Source organism: Mobula birostris, chromosome 1, assembly GCF_030028105.1.
Source record: "Mobula birostris isolate sMobBir1 chromosome 1, sMobBir1.hap1, whole genome shotgun sequence".
Taxonomy (NCBI): domain Eukaryota; kingdom Metazoa; phylum Chordata; class Chondrichthyes; order Myliobatiformes; family Myliobatidae; genus Mobula; species Mobula birostris.
Genome location: NC_092370.1, coordinates 28026810 through 28045322, shown reverse-complemented (window position 1 = coordinate 28045322; position 18513 = coordinate 28026810). Strand labels below are relative to the sequence as shown.

At 46.9% G+C, this 18513-nt stretch overlaps 1 protein-coding gene across 2 annotated transcripts in view; it reads right to left on the bottom strand.

Moving 5' to 3' along the window:
* The window catches only part of LOC140194717 (adenosine deaminase-like), a 90067-nt gene extending 84504 nt beyond the window's left edge, over window positions 1-5563 (bottom strand). For both annotated transcript variants that reach the window (XM_072252086.1, XM_072252010.1), the window contains exon 1: window positions 5505-5563. In XM_072252086.1, coding sequence (XP_072108187.1) covers window positions 5505-5543 — 39 coding nt within the window. In that variant the 5' untranslated portion in view covers window positions 5544-5563. The remainder of the gene's footprint in view (window positions 1-5504) is intronic.
* Between the last annotated feature and the right edge of the window lie 12950 nt (window positions 5564-18513).

Here is an 18513-nt window from a genome sequence, read left to right as displayed (position 1 = left end):
AACAACCTGGATGTGGGGGGTAGAAGGGTGGGTTGGCAAGTTTGCAGACAATACAAAGGTTGATGGTGTTGTGGATAGTGTAGAGGATTGTCGAAGATTGCAGAGAGACATTGATAGGATGCAGAAGTGGGCTGAGAAGTGGCAGATGGAGTTCAACCCGAAGAAGTGTGAGGTGGTACGCTTTGGAAGGACAAACTCCAAGGCAGAGTACAAAGTAAATAGCAGGATACTTGGTAGTGTGGAGGAGCAGAGAGATCTGGGGGTACATGTCCACAGATCCCTGAAAGTTGTCTCACAGGTAGATAGGGTAGTTAAAAAAGCTTATGGGGTGTTAGCTTTCATAAGTCAAAGGGTAGAGTTTAAGAGTCACGAGGTAATGATGCACACTTGGAGTACTGTGTCCAGTTCTGGTCGCCTCACTATAGGAAGGATGTGGAAGCATTGGAAAGGGTACAGAGGAGATTTACCAGGGTGCTGCCTGGTTTAGAGAGTAAGGATTAAGATCAGAGATTAAGGGAGCTAGGGCTTTACTCTCTGGAGAGGAGGAGGATGAGAGGAGACATGATAGAGGTATACAAGATATTAAGAGGAATCTGAGTGGATAGCCAGCACCTCTTCCCCAGGGCACCACTGCTCAATACAAGAGGACATGGCTTTAAGATAAGGGGTGGGAAGTTCAAGGGGGATATTAGAGGAAGGTTTTTTCACTCAGAGAGTGGTTGGTGCGTGGAATGCACTGCCTGAGTCAGTGGTGGAGGCAGATACACTAGTGAAGTTTAAGAGACTACTGAACAGGTATATGGAGGTATTTAAGGTGGGGGCTTATATGGGAGGCAGGGTTTGAGGGTCAGTACAACACTGTGGGCCGAAGGGCCTGTACTGTGCTGTATTATTCTATGTTCTATGTGTTGTAGGTAAGCCGTACAGCACCAGCGATTGGGGGTCAATTCCAGTCTCTGTCTGAAAGGCGATTGCACGTTCTCCCTGTGGGTTTCCTCCAGGTGCTCCAGTTCCCTCCCACATTCCAAAGACGTACGGGTTGTAAGTTGTGGGCATGAAATGTTGGTGCCAAAAGCGTGGTGACACTTGCGGGCTGCCCCCAGCACATGCTCGGACTCTATTCGTGGGTTTCCTCCAAGAGCTGCGGTTTCCTCCCGCATTCCAAACTTGCAGAGGTTTGTTGGTTAACTGGTCACATGATTGTAGTTGGGTCTCATAAGCTCATTGGGCCAGAAGGGCCTGTGATTGTGCTGTATATCTAAAGCACTAAAAAATATTTCTAGGTAAAGATCAAAATAAAACAAAGCATTCAGCACCTATCTCAACCGGCCAGATAGACAATAGCTGGCTGGAGTTAAAGCAAAGAACTGAGCCTGCTGCTGAGAGTAGCTCTCAGGCTGGAAGAGGGGCAGGGATGTCAAGAAGTGGTGAAGATGACTGAGGTAGTGAACGGGAAATGGTACGGGGAGTTGTATGGAGGAAGGTGAATGGCAGGTTTCTGGAACATGGAAAAGTAAGTGGTGAATTGAGGATTGTAGAGGCCTATCTCCACTGACTGGGGTGTATGAGGTGTCCAGGGACGGGTAGCACCTCTGGTGAAGGTGCTCGTTGTGTCCATTCTGGGGCAGCTGACTTACCTTTGGTCCCCCACTGGACACTCAGATCTCACCTGTGCCTCCAAGTAGCTGTTTGCATGTGACAGCGGCCACACCGCAGAACACCACTTCAATAGGCAGGCTAAACCAGGCGAGAGTAACCAGCAGCCTCATGCCTCGGTGAGGTAGGGACATGTCTGTCCTACCATACGAAGTCAACTCTAGCAGACTGGGCGGAAGAAATCTCCAGTGAGATCCAATGGCTAGGAAGGCAGTACTGCAACAATCCCTGGAGAGCGAAGGGCATAACAAGGCAGAGAAGACATCATGTTCACCCACTGCGAGGAAGACCCCAGTTTGTGACACTTCTTCGTACCAATAGACACAGACGTCTGAGGTCGGGAGTGTGGAAATGCCCCAGTGCACAGCTTTTCCATTTTAAAAATTCTCCTGCACAGGTTTCCTGTCATTGATAGACAGGATGTACAACCACCTAAAAATCTCCAGTGACGAAGGCAGTAGACAGGATTTAAATAAAAGGAAGGGAGGAAGAGTTCAGATTAACAAAGGATTTGGAAAAAAAGCATGAGGAGATATTGCAGGTGGAAAACCTTTAAGAGATGGGGCACTCTTGGTGTTTTGTAAAGTAGTAAGCAATGTGAGAATGTTTTAGGGTTAAAAGTAGCACCAAGGAATTATACTGAATGATAGTGGCTTTGGGAGTAATCGCAAGACAGCCTCTAGATGCATCCTTGGACCAAGTTCAGAATAATTTAGACAGAGTTGAAAGTTGTCATTGCTAAACATTTAGAAGGGTTTTGTGCTGGGGTAATAACAGGTAGCTTATAGCTGTTGATTAAATTCGATGGAAAAAATGTCACCAAATAGGGTTAATTTTGATTATATGAGTTATATGGTTTAGATCTTTTCACTACAAAAGTTTGGTCATGTAGCAGCTGTGTGTAGGGATAAAAAGTGGTGTTGTAGACATGCTGGAGAATGTAATTATGATAATTGGGGCAAAGACATTAAGCCAAAATGTAGCAATTGTGGAGGGGAACATAGTTCTGCATATGCGGGGTGTCCTGAAGATAAGAAAGTTATGGAAGTGCAGTGTGTTCAGGTAAAAATGGGTGTATCATATACAGAGGCTCTTAAGAAAGTACAGAAAACTGTGTCAATGGGACCTATTAATATCCAAAATAGAAAAATATTGAAGTCAGCGTGAAAGTGCATGATTTTATAACAAAGGATTTGTTGATTGTCGATAAATATTTTTTTCTTTCTTGGCAGATGTGGTAAATTATACAGCACAAACTAAAAGTAAGACAGAAAATAAAAATAAAATTATATTAAAAGCTACAGAAAAATACATCTAGAGATAAAAGACTTAACATCTGGAAGTTATTAATGGTGTTTTACAAGGCAGGGCAAATAATATTCAGACTTTAAAGAAGGGTTATTAATGCTTTTTTTCTCTTTTCTCATTTCTTTTTCTGAATGGAATGCTAGAAGTTTGTCAGCTAATACTCTGGGGATTTTTTTGCTGTAAGTACTAAGTCAGTTGTAGTGATACAAATGTGAAAGGGACAGCACTGGAAAACTTAAACACAGTATAATCTGCAGATGCTGGGGTTAAAGCAACACTCGCAACACACTGAAGGAACTCAGTAGGTCGGGCAGCATCCATGGAAACGATCAGTCAACGTTTCGGGCCGCAATCCTTCATCAGGACTGAAGAGGGAAGGGGCAGAGGCCCTACAAAGAAGGTGGGGGGAGGGTGGGAAGGAGAAGGCTGGTGGGTTCCAGGTGAAAAACCAATCAGGGGAAAAATAAGAAGGGTGGGGAAGGGGAAGCAGGGAGGTGATAGCCAGGAAAGGTGAAGAAGGAATAGGGGAAAGCACAATGGGTAGTAGAAGGAGGCAAAACCATGAGGAAGGTGACAGGCAGCTAGGGGAGGGGGCAGAGTGACAAAGGGATAGGGGAAGGGAGGGGGAGGGAATTACCAGAAGTTGGAGAATTCAATGTTCATAGCAAAGGGCTGGAGACTACCCAGACGGTATATGAGGTGTTGCTCCTCCAACCTGAGTTTAGCCTCATCATGGCAGTAGAGGAGGCCATGTATGGACATATCTGAATGGGAGTGGGAAGCAGAGTTGAAGTGGGTGGCTACCGGGAGATCCTGTCTGTTGTGGCAGACGGAGCGGAGGTGCTCGACGAAGCGGTCCCCCAATCTGCGTCAGGTTTCACCGATGTAGAGGAGGCCGCACCGGGAGCACCGAATGCAATAGATGACCCCAACAGACTCACAAGTGAAGTGTTGCCTCACCTGGAAGGACTGTTTGGGGCCCTGAATGGTAAAAAGAGAGGAGGTGTAGGGACAGGTGTAGGACTTACACTTACAGGGATAAGTACCGGTTGGGAGATCCGTGGGGAGGGACGTGTGGACCAGGGAGTCGCGGAGGGAACGATCCCTGAGGAAAATGGAGAGGGGTGGAGAGGGAAAAATGTGCTTAGTGGTGGGATCCTGTTGAAGGTGGCGGAAGTTGCGGAGGATAATGTGCCGGATCCGGAGGCTGGTGGGGTGGTCGGTGAGGACGAGAACAAGGGGAACTCTGTCCCTGTTGTGGTGGCGGGAGGATGGGGTGAGGGCCGAAGTGCGGGAAATGGAGGAGATGCGGGTGAGGGCATCATTGATGACAGAAGGGAAACCACGATCCTTAAAGAAAGAGGATATTTGAGATGTCCTGGAACGGAAAGCCTCATCCTGGGAGCAGATGCGGTGGAGATGGAGGAACTGGGAATAGGGAATGGGATTTTTGCAAGTTGCAGGGTGTGAAGAGGTATAGTTGAGGTAGTTATGAGAGTCAGTGGGCTTATAAAAGATGTCAGTGGACAGTTTGTCTCCAGAGATGGAGACCGAGAGATCGAGAAAGGGGAGAGAAGTGTCCGAGATGGACCAAGTGAATTTGAGGGCTGGGTGGAAAACTTTATGGATGAAAAATATCTGGTGTGCTCTTACCACTTCCCCTGCTGGGAAGTTATCGAAAAACGACTTAACAGCAAAGCCAGCAGCACATAGGAACTGCCATAATATCAGAAATTTGTGACCAAAATTTGTAGTAGCATTCAAATGCTCACATCAGCGGCAACCTCTTCGGGAGCTTGCGGGCGAGCAAAGGAAGATCTAGAAGGAATGAAGAGCAAAGCGGCTGCAAGAGTGAAACGCGCCCCACAATTACATCTCCCTCCAGAAGCATAAGTGGAAGCAGGCGTCCCAGGCGCGCCCATTGGACGAACTTTAAATTGAATAAATAATATAAACTCTTAACTGATACCTTTTATTTGATATTCTGCAGTTTTATTATTTTCATTGGAGTCGTTAACAGGAACTGCCCATCTGTTGACTAAAGCGTGGGTAGTTTTCATGCCGACTGGAACGGGTAGGCAGTTAGGGGGCACTCCTTTACAATTTAAAACATTTCAACTATATAGCCTAAAGTAATATTGGAACCAAAAACATGATCACTCCCACGGCAAAGCAGCTGTTCCACAGTTCCAAAGCGGATCAATTCGGAACTCGGCATCCTCTGAACACCCCAGTTAAAATTGGCGCAAAGCAATTAAACTAGAAAGTTCGACATTCATTCAGACAATTCCCTGAGCCGGTCGCTTCTACACAGTAGGAGAACTGCATCTCACAATGTCAGATTAATTACGTTTAAAACACTTATTTTTTTCATTAAAATGACTATCTAAAAGTACTATTATGCGGGCATACACAAGTCAAGCATCAATAATGCAATCGATTTAGCGGGATGTAATACCACAGAGTAATTTGAAACTCCTTTACAGAACTCGATTTCGTAGTAAATCCCATCGCTTTGCCAAGCCCCATTTAAGCTTTACCTTCGGTTTGGGGAACGGTGCTGGAGTTTTCCCCGCCATCCTCCGAGCATGGAAGTTATGGGCGATCAGACCATTCCGTCGACACCAAGCACGCCTCTTCCTACCCGATTGCTCAAGATCCTGCCCTTCAAATCTTGACATGGTCTAATCATTCCAACATTTAGCGCACATACTTTTTAAATTATTGGTTAAAATTCCATTCGTCGTTATTTTGCACTTAAAACGACAGCTTTTAGTTCAAGGGGTTAACTATATTTTGTCGAATAAAATATGCACAAGTAATGGATACTATCGTTAGACATGCTGTATATCTACACAGGCACTTCATAGAATTTTTTTTAAGAACGAGTGAATCATCGAATTGTCCTTCCTCTCCTTCACCTGCCTATCACCTTCCTTGGTTTGCCGCCTTCTCTTTCTTCCTTGGATCACTATCCTCTCCTGTCAGATTTCTTCTTCGTCTGCTTTCTATCTCTTTCACCTATCGCCCCCCCCACGCAGCTTCTCACTTCATTCCCCCCCCCAACCTACTCACCTTCCCTTTCACCTGGTTTTACCAAGCACCTGTTAATTTGTATTCCTTTCCACATCGTCTTATTCCCGTTTCTATCCCCCTTCCTTTCCAATGCTGATGAAGGGCCTCAGCCCAAAAAGAGTGATTGTTTATTCCCCTGCATAGATACTGCCTAATTTGCTGAGTTCTTCTAGCATTTTGTGTGTGTTGGTCTAAACATCTTAGAGAAGACAATTGGGGACCATCTTCTTGTACCATGGTTGTCCTGAAGTGAAGATAATCCCCCTATGCTTATGGATGGGGAGATCCAGTGATGAACTTCCACTTCAGGAATGGTGTGTGCAACGGATGACCCACAGGTGATGGTATCCCAATGTACCTACTCTCCAGATCCCTGTGGTTGCGGAGGATTCAGATTTGCAATTTGATGTCAAAGTAGTCTAGATGAGTAACTACAGTGCATTTTGTAGATAGTGCACACTGCAGCCACTGTGTGCAAGTGGCAGAGAGAATTAATTTTAGGATGCAGATTGATGTCAATAAAATGGAAGACTTTGTCCGGGATAATGTTGAACTTAATAAAAGCTCATAACTGTATTTATCCAAGCAAATGAGGAGTTTTGAAAGGCTTTTGAGTGTTGGAAAGACTTTGGGTTGCCAGGAGGGAAGATGTTTGCTGCAGGACACTCACACATAAGAGCATAAGCTATACTGTGGAGTAGAATTAGGCAATTCCTCTCATCATGTCTGCTCTGCCATTTAATCATGCCTGATTTTTTTCTCAACCCCATTCTGCTGCTCTCTCCTTGTAACCCCTAAACCCCCTTACCAATCAAAAACCTATCAATCGCAGTCTAAAATATATCCAATCACTTGGCTTCCATAGCCCTCTGCAGCAATAAATTCTATAGATTTACCACCATCTGGCTGAAAAAATTCCTCCTCATCTCAGTTCTAAAGATAGACCCCTTCATTTTAAGATTGGACCTTGGATCTTCTTCTCATGTCCATCACCCCTATTGTCACACAGGCCACCAACAGCAGATTGCCAGTTTATGCTGGGTCAGTCTTTCAAGCTTCCCACAGATCTGCTGATCACTAGCTGTTTTTTTGTTTTCACACCATTTGACAGAACCAGGAGATCAGCAGTTTCTAAGACACTCAAACCACAACAGCTGGCACCAATAATCATTCCATGGTGAAAGTCACTTAGATCACATTTCTTTTCCATTCTGATGTTTGGTCTGAATTTCTTGACCACGTCTGCATGTTGTTATACATTGAGTTGCTGCCGCTGTCACTAGCTTCGGATACGGCCCAAATGCGGAGTGAGAGACACTGAAGCAGGTCGATAGTTCACAGACTTCAACGCGAACAGTGTTAAAGGGGAAAGAAAACAGTAAGCGCTCAGCCAAACTGGGCCGCTAACTAAAACTCTCAAATGGAAAAACGAAGCCTACATTGCGGCTGAAAAGAACAACTAAAATATAAAATGAATACTGCTAGTTTTCAGAGTCAGTTGACTCGGCAGTCCAATTTCTCAGGCAAGGCCAAATGCAAACAGGTAGCGAAGTGTTGTACTGTGTCCAAGTCTTGACAAGCACTACAACGACAAGTATGGAGTTAAGTACCATCACAATGAAATAATAATTAGCCGATTCATGCATATTTACAAGTGGTAAATGCGGGCTCACTTTTAACATTTAAGAAAAACTTAGACAGGTACATGGATGAGAGGTGTATGGAAGGATATGGTCCAGGTGCAGGTCAGTGGGACAAGGCAGAAAAATGGTTCAGCACAGCCAAGAAGGGCCAAAAGGCCTGTTTCTGTGCTGTAATGTTCTATGGTTCTAACTGCAGTATCTACTGTGCTGCTGAATCCATGGACGTGACAGGGCCCCCCTCTCTAGGTGCGGACCCTGAGATGCCACAGACCTGTGTCCGCTGGAAGTCCCGGATCAGTGACTTGTCCAAAGTGTCTTTCGCCAGGATCCAAGTACATTCTTCTGGGCCATACACTTCCCAGTTCAGAAGGTACTGGACCTTACCACGTACCCGACGAGATGCCAAGAGGCACCGCACAGTGTAGACAAGGGAACCATCTACCAGGCGGCGAGAAGGGGGAAGTGGGGTGACTGGAGCCAGGGGTGTCACAATGGAGGCGCTGGGACAGGACCCAAATGCAAGACACAAACATATCTTGTTAGGTTAACTAAATTGAGTTTATTGCTCGTTACAAGGAGAGCAAAGCAGAAGCAGGAATAGCGTAATGGGCAAGGACTCAGGCCCTGGACTAGGCTGGGACTAAGGGTCTGGGCTAGGACTCAGAACCACGGACCTCGGAGCCAGGACTCGGAACACGGACCTCGGAGCAAGGACCTGATACTTGAAACCTCCAGAGCCAGGAACTCTTCCTACTCATTGGATAGACTCAGACACAGGACATAAAACACTGAGCCGGGAATCCTCCTTAGACACAGGATGGAGTCGGGACTCTTCTTGACACAGGGTCAGGACCCTTCCAGGGTACAGAGCCAGGACCCCTTTTAGACGCAGGACATGGATACGGAGACCACACAGCGATAGACAGTACTATAACTGGGCACAAGTATGCTCCAAGCAGCGGCGAGCTCTTGACTCACCCCGGCGGGTTAACTTTGACTGACCCGCTCTGACAAGGGAAGACAGCTTGCTGGCACTTGCTTCGGGAGAGGACTTGGCTTGCTTCAGGAGGAGACTAGGCTTGCTCCGGCCAGATCACATTGGCTCGCAGCACCTTCGTTAATGCTCTCGCGCTGAACAGCTGAAAGCTGGAGATGTATAACTGCTGGTTTAGCAGAGAGTAAATTGGCTCTAATCACCAAGCCTGAGGGACACGGGAAAACAGGGAACCAAATGGAAACAGGGGAGTCAATGGTCTGGATTGTAACACAAAGTAAATTTAAAGGGAAACCCGATCCAGACCATGACAAAGGGAGAGATAGTAACCGGCTTGAGCTGGGAAACATGGAATACTGGGTGGATCTTCAGTGATGCTGGTAGACGCAAACTATAGGGCACCTTTTTGACAGCCTTTTCCACGACAAACGGTCCCACATAGCGTGGTGCCAATTTCTGGCTCTCGACTTTCAGGGGAAGATCCCTTGATGCCAACCAGACCTCCTCTCCTGGCTTGAATGGCCTTACCTGTCGATGGAGCTGACCAGCCTGCCGGGAATGCTGTTCCTGGGTGTGCAGCAGAGAAGCCCTGCATTTTCTCCAGGTGTGCTGGATCAGCCGTTCAGCAGCAGGAACTATGTCAATCTCCTGATCAGGGAAGACCAGGAGCTGGAATCCCTTCTGGCATTCAAAGGGAGACATACTGGTGGGGGACAACTGGAGGTTATTGTGGGTGATCTCTGCCCAAACCAATTGGGAGCTCCAGAACATGGGGTTGGAAGAGGCAAGACAATGCGGAGCTGTCTCCAACTCCTGGTTCACTCCTTCAGTCTGGCCATTAGATTGGGGGTGGAAGCCAGATGAGGGGCTGGTCGTGGCTCCTACAAGACAGCAGAAGTGGGAAGTGAACTGTGATCCACGATCAGACACTATGTCTTGAAGAAAGCCATGGAACCTGAACACAAGTTGAACCATGAGAGTGGAAGCTTGGGGAGGGCAATGAAGTGAGCAACCTTGGAAAATTAATCCACAACGACCAAAATGGTGGTGTTTCCATTAGATGGGGGCAGACCAGTGATGAAATCTACTGAGAGGTGGGACCAGGGGTGGTGGGGCACAGACAGTGGACATAACAGACCCACAGAACGCTGGTGTGATGTCTTGTTCCGAGAGCAGGTGAGACAGGCAGATACAAAGTCGTGGACATCCTGGGACATAGATGGCCACCAAAATTGTCTCCTTATAAACTCTTGAGTCCGTTGAATTCCAGGATGTCCAGCCAGACAGGAGGAGTGACCCCATTCCAAAACTTTGGAATACACTGCAGCAGGGACAAGCAGCCAGTTTGGAGGTCCCCCATCCGGGCCTGGATCTGATTGTTGGGCGGCCCTCACCTCTGCCTCTATTCCCCAGATCACCGGAGCAGCGATACACGAGTGAGGAAGAATGGGCTCTGGATTGGTATTGTCCTCAGATCCGTCGAACTGCCAGGAGAGAGCGTCGGCCTTTGTATTCTTGCTGCCAGGACAATAAGTGAGGATGAAATTGAACCGTGTGAAGAAGAGAGCCCACCGGGCTTGACGCGAGTCGAGTCTCTTAGCATCCTGAATGAAGGAGAGGTTCTTGTGATCTGTCCAGACCAAGAATGGATGCTCCGCCCCTTCCAGCCAGTGTCGCCATTTCTCCAAGGCATCCTTGACGGCCAGAAGCTCCCAGTTCCCAACATCGTAATTCCACTCAGCCAGAATCAAGTGATGGGAAAGAAAGGCACAAGGGTGCAGCTGGCTATCCGCAGACGAGCGCTGAGAGAGGACAGCTCCAATGCCTACATCGGATGCATCCACCTCGACAATGAATGGCTGAGATGGGTCTGAGTGTTGCAGCAGTGGGACAGTGGTGAAACATCACTTTAGCTCTGAAAATGCTTGGTTGGCATCGTCCGTTCAATGGAATCGTGCCGAGGTCTTCTTGGTGAGTGCATTAATTGGAGCCCCAAAAGGGCCAAAATTCCGGATGAAGAGGCAATAAAAGTTCGCAAACCCCATGAAGTGCCATACCTGTTTGACTGTAGACGGCTTGGGCCACTCTGCAACTGCCTGGACTTTACTAGGGTCCATTTGAACACTGGATGGGGTAAGTATATAGCCTAAAAACGACACCTGATCTTTATGGAATTCCCATTTTTCAGGTTTGGCGTACAGGTTATTTTCAAGAAGCTGTCTGAGTACCCTCCAGACATGCTGGACATGCTCCTGATGAGAGCATAAATAGATAAGGATGTCATTTAAATACACAAACTAGTTCAACATGTCCCTGAGCACATCGTTAACCAAGGCCTACAATACAGTTGGCCTGATCAAAAGGCATCACCAGGTACTCATAGTGACCATTAGGGGTGTTGAAAGCCATTTTCCACTCATCCTCTTCTCTTATACGAATCAGATTGTAAGCATTGCGCAGATCAATTTTGGAAAATACGGTTGCACCCTGGAGATGTTCAAACACAGACGCCAGCAAGGGAAGAGGGTAGCTGTTCTTCACAATAATGTTCTTCAGGGGCTGATAATCGATGCAGGGACAGAGCTTGCCATCTTTTTTGTTCACAAAAAAAGAAGCCCGCTCCTGCCGGCAAGGTTGACGGATGGATAAACCCCATGCTCAATGCCTCCTTGATGTATTCCCCCATGGCCACCATTTCAGGTCAAGAGAGGGAAAAGAGCCAGCCCTGGGGAGGATTAGTGCCAGATAGGAGGTCTATGGCACAGTGGTATGGCCGGTGTGGAGGCAGAGTGGTGGCCTTTCTTCTACTGAAAACCTCAAGGAGATCCGCATATTCAGCCAGAATCCCAGACAGGTCCACATCCTTAGCTGACACAGGAGGGGATTCATGGAATGGAGTTTGAGCTGGACCCAGACAGGTAGAGAGGCATGCCGGTCCCAACTCTTGGAGTACCTTCAGAGACCAATCGATCCATGGGTTATGTCGGGATAACCAGGGGAGACCAAGTACCAGTGGCAGTTCTGGTGAATTAACCAGACAGAAAGATATTTCTTCATGACGGTTGCCTTCGAGCCCCAGCTGGAGGGGTTGGGTGGAAAGGTGGACCTGGCTGGCTCCCAGAGGTCGACCGCCCAGAGCCTTGACATTGATCTTAATTCATGAGTTGAAACACCCCATCTTTGAGCGAGAGAGGTGTCCATAAGATTCTCAGCTGCACCAGAGTCATAAATGCCTTAAGTTCATGGGTCTGAGACCTCCACAAGAAAGAAGCTGCGAGCATTACAGAATTAGAGGAAGCTGACTGAAGAGAGAACTGACCAGTCAGGATTCACCTCCCTGCTGACGGGTATTCTCTTTTACTGGACACCTGGAACATGCCACCCGGAAGTGTCCTGAATCACCACAATAGAGGCAGGAATCCGTTCTCCAGCGCCACTCTCGTTCCTCCTGAGACAGGCGCTTGTGCCCCACTTGCATAGGCTCCCCTGTGTCCGTGGTCTGGGTGCTGGGTGGTGAGGGGAGGGTAGGGAAGGGCGAAGAAAGCCAGTGATCAGGCGGCACGTAGGAAGTTTGAAACATTTTTTCTCTGCGCCACTCAGTCACCTGGTCGTCAACTCAAATAGCCAGATTAATCAGGTCATCCAGACTCTCCTGCTCATCCCGGACAGTGATCTCATGCTGGACCCCTGTGTTCAGTCCACGCTGGAAGGTAGTGATGAGAGATCCTTCATTCCAACCCGTCTCTACTGCAAGGGTACGGAACTTAACTGCATAGGCTCTCACCGTTCCTCTGCTTTGGCGTAGATTTTGCTGATGACACAACAATTGTAAGCCATATCTCCGGTAATGATGAGTTTGAGTACAGGGAGGAAATTAAGAACCTGGTGGCATGGTGCGAAGACAATAACCTATCCCTCAACGTCAGCAAGACGACGGAATTGGTTGTTAACTTCAGAAGGAGTAGCGGACCGCACGACCCCATTTACATCAGTGGTGGGCAAGTGGAATAGGTCAAAAGCTTTAAGTTCCTCGGGTTCAATATCACAAATGACCTGACTTGGACAAACCAAGCACAGCCCACTGCCTAGAAGGCCCACCAGTGCCTTTACTTCCTGAAAAAACTAAAGAAATCTGGCCTGTCCCCAAAAACCCTCACTCATTTTTATAGATGCATCGTAGAAAGCATTCTTCTAGGGTGCATCACAACCTGGTATGGAAGTTGTCCTGTCCAAGACCGAAAGAAGCTGCAGAAGATCGTGAACACAGCGCAGCACATCACACAAATCAATCTTCCGTCCTCGGACTCACTTTATACCGCACGCTGTCGGAGCAGTGCTGTCAGGATAATCAAGGACACGACCCACCCAGCCAACACACTTTTTGTCCCTCTTCCCTCCGGGAGAAGGCTCAGGAGCTTGAATACTCGTATGGCCAGATTTGGGAACAGCTTCTTTCCAACTGTGATAAGACTGCTGAACGGATCCTGACACGGATCTGGGCCGTACTCTCCAAATATTTGGACCTGCCTCTCGGTTTTTTTTTGCACTACCTTACTTTCCCTTTTCTAGTTTCTATTTATGACTTATAATTTAAATTTTTAATATTTACTATCGATTTGTACTCCAGGGAGCAGGAAGTGCAGAATCAAATATCGCTGTGATGACTGTATGTTCTAGTATCAATTGTTTGGCGACAATAAAGTATAATGTATAAAGATCTAAGTGTCGGTGGGCAGCCTCCTGACCCATACTGGAAGATCAAAAACCCTTCTTAACTCCACCACGAAATGTCAGAACGACTGGGCTGCGGGGTGTCGTTGCTCACGTAAAGCATTGAACAGACTGAGTGGAGGTCCTTCTAGAAGATTGACCATGTACGCCAGTTTTTGTGCATCATCACCAAAACAACTAGGCTGGGCTTGGAATGTCAGCTCACATTGGGTAATAAAATTCCTGCAGCCATCGGGATCACCACAATATCTGCAAGGAGGTGGAATACTCAGTTCCTGTTTGGACGCGGGTGTCTGTGGGGGTCCGAATGCAGGAGTTAGCTCTGGTCCGGGCGCAGGAGTGGGAGCATTAGTAGCAGAGATTGTCGGGGCAGCAGAATAGGAGGATCTGCAAGATGCTGGGAGCAGGACTGAGGTAGCCTGAGGCTGCTGAATTGCGTTGGCAAGAACATTAATAGACGTCAGCTGATGCTGGCTGTTCACAGTAAGTTCATGGACTGAGTATGGAAATCACAGACAACTGAGTCCGATTGTTTGCAGTGAGCTGTTGAACAGTTGCGGCTAGGGACAATACCTGTTCCTCCAAGTGAGACTGGACTTGTCGGCACAAGATTACCTGCCTCATTACCTCCGTAACTTCACTGAGAACAGATTCTATTGCTTGTAGCTTGTCTCCTACCTGACCAATGAATCTCAAGGCCAAGGTCAGCTGCACTCTCTCTGCTGGGTGGTCGAGACTTGCTGTCACCGGGTTTGGATAGGGCCCAAGTGCGGAGTGAGAGACACTGAAGCAAGTTGATAGTTCACAAACTTTAATGCGAATAGTGTTAAAGGGGAAAGAAAACAATAAATGCTAACCAAACAGAGCCGTTAACTAAAACTCTCAAATGGAAAAACGAAGCCTACATTGCGGCTGAAAAGAACAACTAAAATATAAAATGAATATCGCTACTCTTCAAACTCAGTTGACTCGACCGTCCAATTTCTTAGACAAGGCTGAATGTAAACAGGCAGTGAAGCGTTGCTGTGCTGTGTACAAGTCTCGACAAGCACTACGATGACAAGTATGGAGTTAAATACTATCATAATGAAATAATAATTAGCTGACACATGCATATTCATAAGCGCAATTGCGGTATCTACTGCACTGCCGAATCCGTGGATGTGACAGCCACATGATAGGCAGATTAGATATTTGCAGTAACGAGCAGGTGTATCTAATAAAGTGGCCACTAAGCATACATTGACACCTACACCTCTAATGTTCCAGCTTCTTGTTACACATCTAGGAGCACATTTATAGCCTTGAGGAGTGTGCTCCAGTAAACTGCTGCTTTGAGTTGCAATGTGAATTTCCAACACTAACCTGAAGAAGCAAGTACTGGTGGGATCCGGAAATCAGGCCTGGAACCGAAGTGGCCAGTACAATGATAATAATTCCAAACCAGGCTCTTGGAAGACTGTGAATGTTGTGAGCTGGGGCTAGGGGCAAGTGGCTTGCAGGGGAGTAAGTTTGGGTGTCATGACTTAGGAGGGAACACAAGCCTTGTTTATCTTTCTTTGAGTGAGTGTAGTTATGCTGAAGGATTTCAGCCCAAAACATCGACTGTACTCTTTTTCAGAGATGCTGCATGGCCTGCTAGGTTCCTCCAGCATTTTGTGTGTGTTGCTTGGATTTCCAGGATCTACAGATTCTTCCCAACTTCTCCCCTTCCTTTCCAGTCCTGATGAAGGGTCTCAGGCCAAAACATCAACTGCTTACTCTTTTTTATAGATGCTGTCTAGCTTGCTGAGTTCCTCCAGCATTTTATATGTGTTGCTTTATTTCCCCAAGGCAGCTTTGCTTCCTGTTGATCAGTTTCCAAACTAACTCTTAAGTGGCTCTCATTCAGCAAGATGGTGACACAACTAGTCACAGCAGCTTCTACAGGGTCAACACAAGGTGCTACCGTTCTACTTAAATGTACTTCTAATGATTGCAAGATCCTGCGATACTTTAAGAACTTAAAGTACTGCTGGTCTACGCCATCAGCTAGTTGCTCGCTGGTAGAGATAATGAAGGAGCTGCACAACGCATTGCTGCCTGAGTCGATGGAGGCTTACAGTCAAATAGTGAGTGGCTATCATGATTGCTTTTCTGGTGATCGCAAGACCCCTTTGGACGTTATCAATCTGGTATGCCGTAAGTTCAATTCATTGATTTATTGGACGAGAGCAAAGTTGGATAAAAGGGGTGTTCCCTGGCCCCGGTTGTAGTAAGGACTAGCCCTGAAGCCTCGGTGCTGCCTATTTGCAGCCGCCAGGAGTGAGGGGACGAAGCCACTGCACTTCACTGGAGGCAATGTGGCGCAGCGTCCAGAACAGAGTCAGAGCTGCCTTCCCAAGGTTTCTCTTGGAAGAAGACAAGCTCTGTTGTGGCCGACTGCAGATTTTTTCCTTGGCTGCACTCAATGGACTCGGGTCTCAAACTACGGGGTCGCTTGCTTTTCAGCCACCGGCTGAAGGTGTGTCTGAGCCGGCGTGCTCTATCGGGGCCAGCGTAGCACAGTTTTTGCCACTGAAGATTTCAAATGGCTTAAAGGGTCTGCACTATATACATATATATTTGTGTGGTTGTGATTTTACTAATGTTCTAAATGTGCTTGTATATGTGAGGGCTAGGGCTCAAAGACGCAGGTTCACCTAGCGAGAGTTGGGTGTCAGGGCAAGGACTGGGTCTCAAAGTCGTGGTATTCCCAAGCAGGTGCTGAGGGCCGGCCGACAGATGATATCAGTGGGTTGGACTATATACATGCAAATTTTGCGTCACTGATTTTTATATGGGTTCATACTTGTACGTGCGAGGACTGGGCATTCAGCTGTGGCGTCACGGTCGGGGGGCAGGGGGCAGAAGGGACTCTTAGTACGTGATTATGATCTTGTGTGTGCTTTCTGTGTGTGGACTGTTGACAATATGTCTTTGCACCTGTCGTAACACCGTCTCATTTGGCTCTATTCATGAGTATTCATGTATGGTTAAATGACAATTAAACGAGTTGAATTAAATTCATGATAGAAATTGCATTATAATCAATATTCCCTAATTCAACAATCACATTATATCCAATTTGTATTATGTGAACATACATTATATCAGAACTACCTGTACTTACACACTGTAATTACAGAAATTACATTTCTCTTCCAAACTTGTTTTATCTCTCTGTACTGTTGGTTGAGAGGAATGGAGTCGTCGACACTAAGGTTTTCTTCTTGCCCATTTTTAAGTTGTTAGTATTGCCCAAGTCTTTTAGTTTAGTTGACTAATTCTGTTTAGTTCAGTTTTTTGGGGGGATGGGGTTTGCTTTTTTTCTATTTTTTTTTCTTCTTCATGATTTTTTCCAGTTTTTTTTTGCTTTGTATTATTCATCGCTATTTTTACACGATTGGGAGCTTTGTTAATTTATACTATTTGGTCTTACAATTACTTATTTTAAATGAAACAATGTATCTCCTACTATTTGTATTACTGCTATGTTTTGTTTCTATTTTATGAAATTAATAAAAAGATTGAAAAAGAAAGAAATTACATTTCTCAAAGCTGGATGCATCACTTAGGACCTTTATCAAACAGGACTTGCCCTCTTCTCACTGTCTTTAGACAGTACAGGAGTCTAAAGACACACACTCAACATTTTAGGAACAGCTTCTTTCCCACTAGCCGGCTGGTGGTGTAGTGGCATCAGCGCCAGACTTCGGAGCGAAGGCTCCCAAGTTCGAATCCAGCTGGCTCCTTTGCATGCTTTCCATCCGTGCTGGGTTGAGCGTCGAGCTAGCAACTCGGCCTCGTTAAAAAAAGAAAGCCTGCTAAAAAAACGCCATCATGACAGCGTCCCAATGACTCCACTCAGAGTTAAGGACTTACTTCTTCTTTCCCACCACCATCAGATTTCTGAATGGACAATAGCCCTAAACAGGGGCTTGACTGGTCAGCGGACATGACCAGGGCATTTGATGATACCAAACGAGTTCTTTCCATCACGATCCTACTGGCGCATATGCTCCCCACTGCCCCAATAGTGATGCTTCAGACTATGCTGTGGGTGCTTACACAAACAATTGGTAGGAGGCGTGTGGCAGCCACTCGCCTTCTTCAGCCAGCCGTTACCCTGTATGTCCCTGTATATCTGACCATGCGCTTCTCAGTCTCTATCTGGCTGTCCACCATTTTCATTTTCTTCTAGAGGGTCGCCATTTCACAGCGCTTGTTGACCACAAAACCCTCATGCAGGCGCTGGCTAAAATATCATACCCTTGGTCTGCATGACAGCAACGCCACCTGGCCTACATATCAGAGTTCACGACTGATATATCAAGGGGAAAAATAATGCTGTCTCTGATTGCCTCTCATGGCCAGTGGTAGAGGCCATACACATAGGAGTTGACTGTGCCAGTGTGGCAGCCAACCAGGCATACCAAACAGCAATCACGGGCCTGCAGTTGGCCAACATTAATTTCAGGGAAGCTGGGGTTTCTCTCCTGTGTGATGTCTCAATTAGTCACCCCCGCCCAAACTGGAGGCGGATTCTTTTTATCTCCATACAAGGCCATTTACATCTGGGCCGGAAGGCCTCACAGAAACTGGATGCACAGAAGTTTGTGTGGTATAGTCCTAGAAAAAAAAGTGTTCGTCAATCGTCAACGTCAATGAGGACCTTGACACCATTATAATGGTGTCGAGACTAGCGTGTGATTTGGATTTAAGTCAGGGAGAGTTGCGCAGTGTCAACCTCACTCTCTCTTCCCAATTCCCATCTGGATCCAGGACATCTTCTGTGCCTTGTCCTGATCTACACGTTCCACAACGCTTGCAGAGACCGCCTTCTTGACCGTTGGACCTTCCATTGGTCTCATCCGCTCAATCCGCCGGAGTCTGTCTTCACATGCTGAGATAGACAACTCCCTGTATCACCGAGGGTTTGAGACTCTTCAGCTACCCTCACTTGGTTTAGCTGGCTTGTCGAAGCCGTTGCCCGGGGTGTGGCCACTGTCACATGCAAACAGCTACGGGGAGCCACAGGTGAGAGCTGAGTGCCAGGTGGGGACCAAAGGTGGACTAACTGCCTTA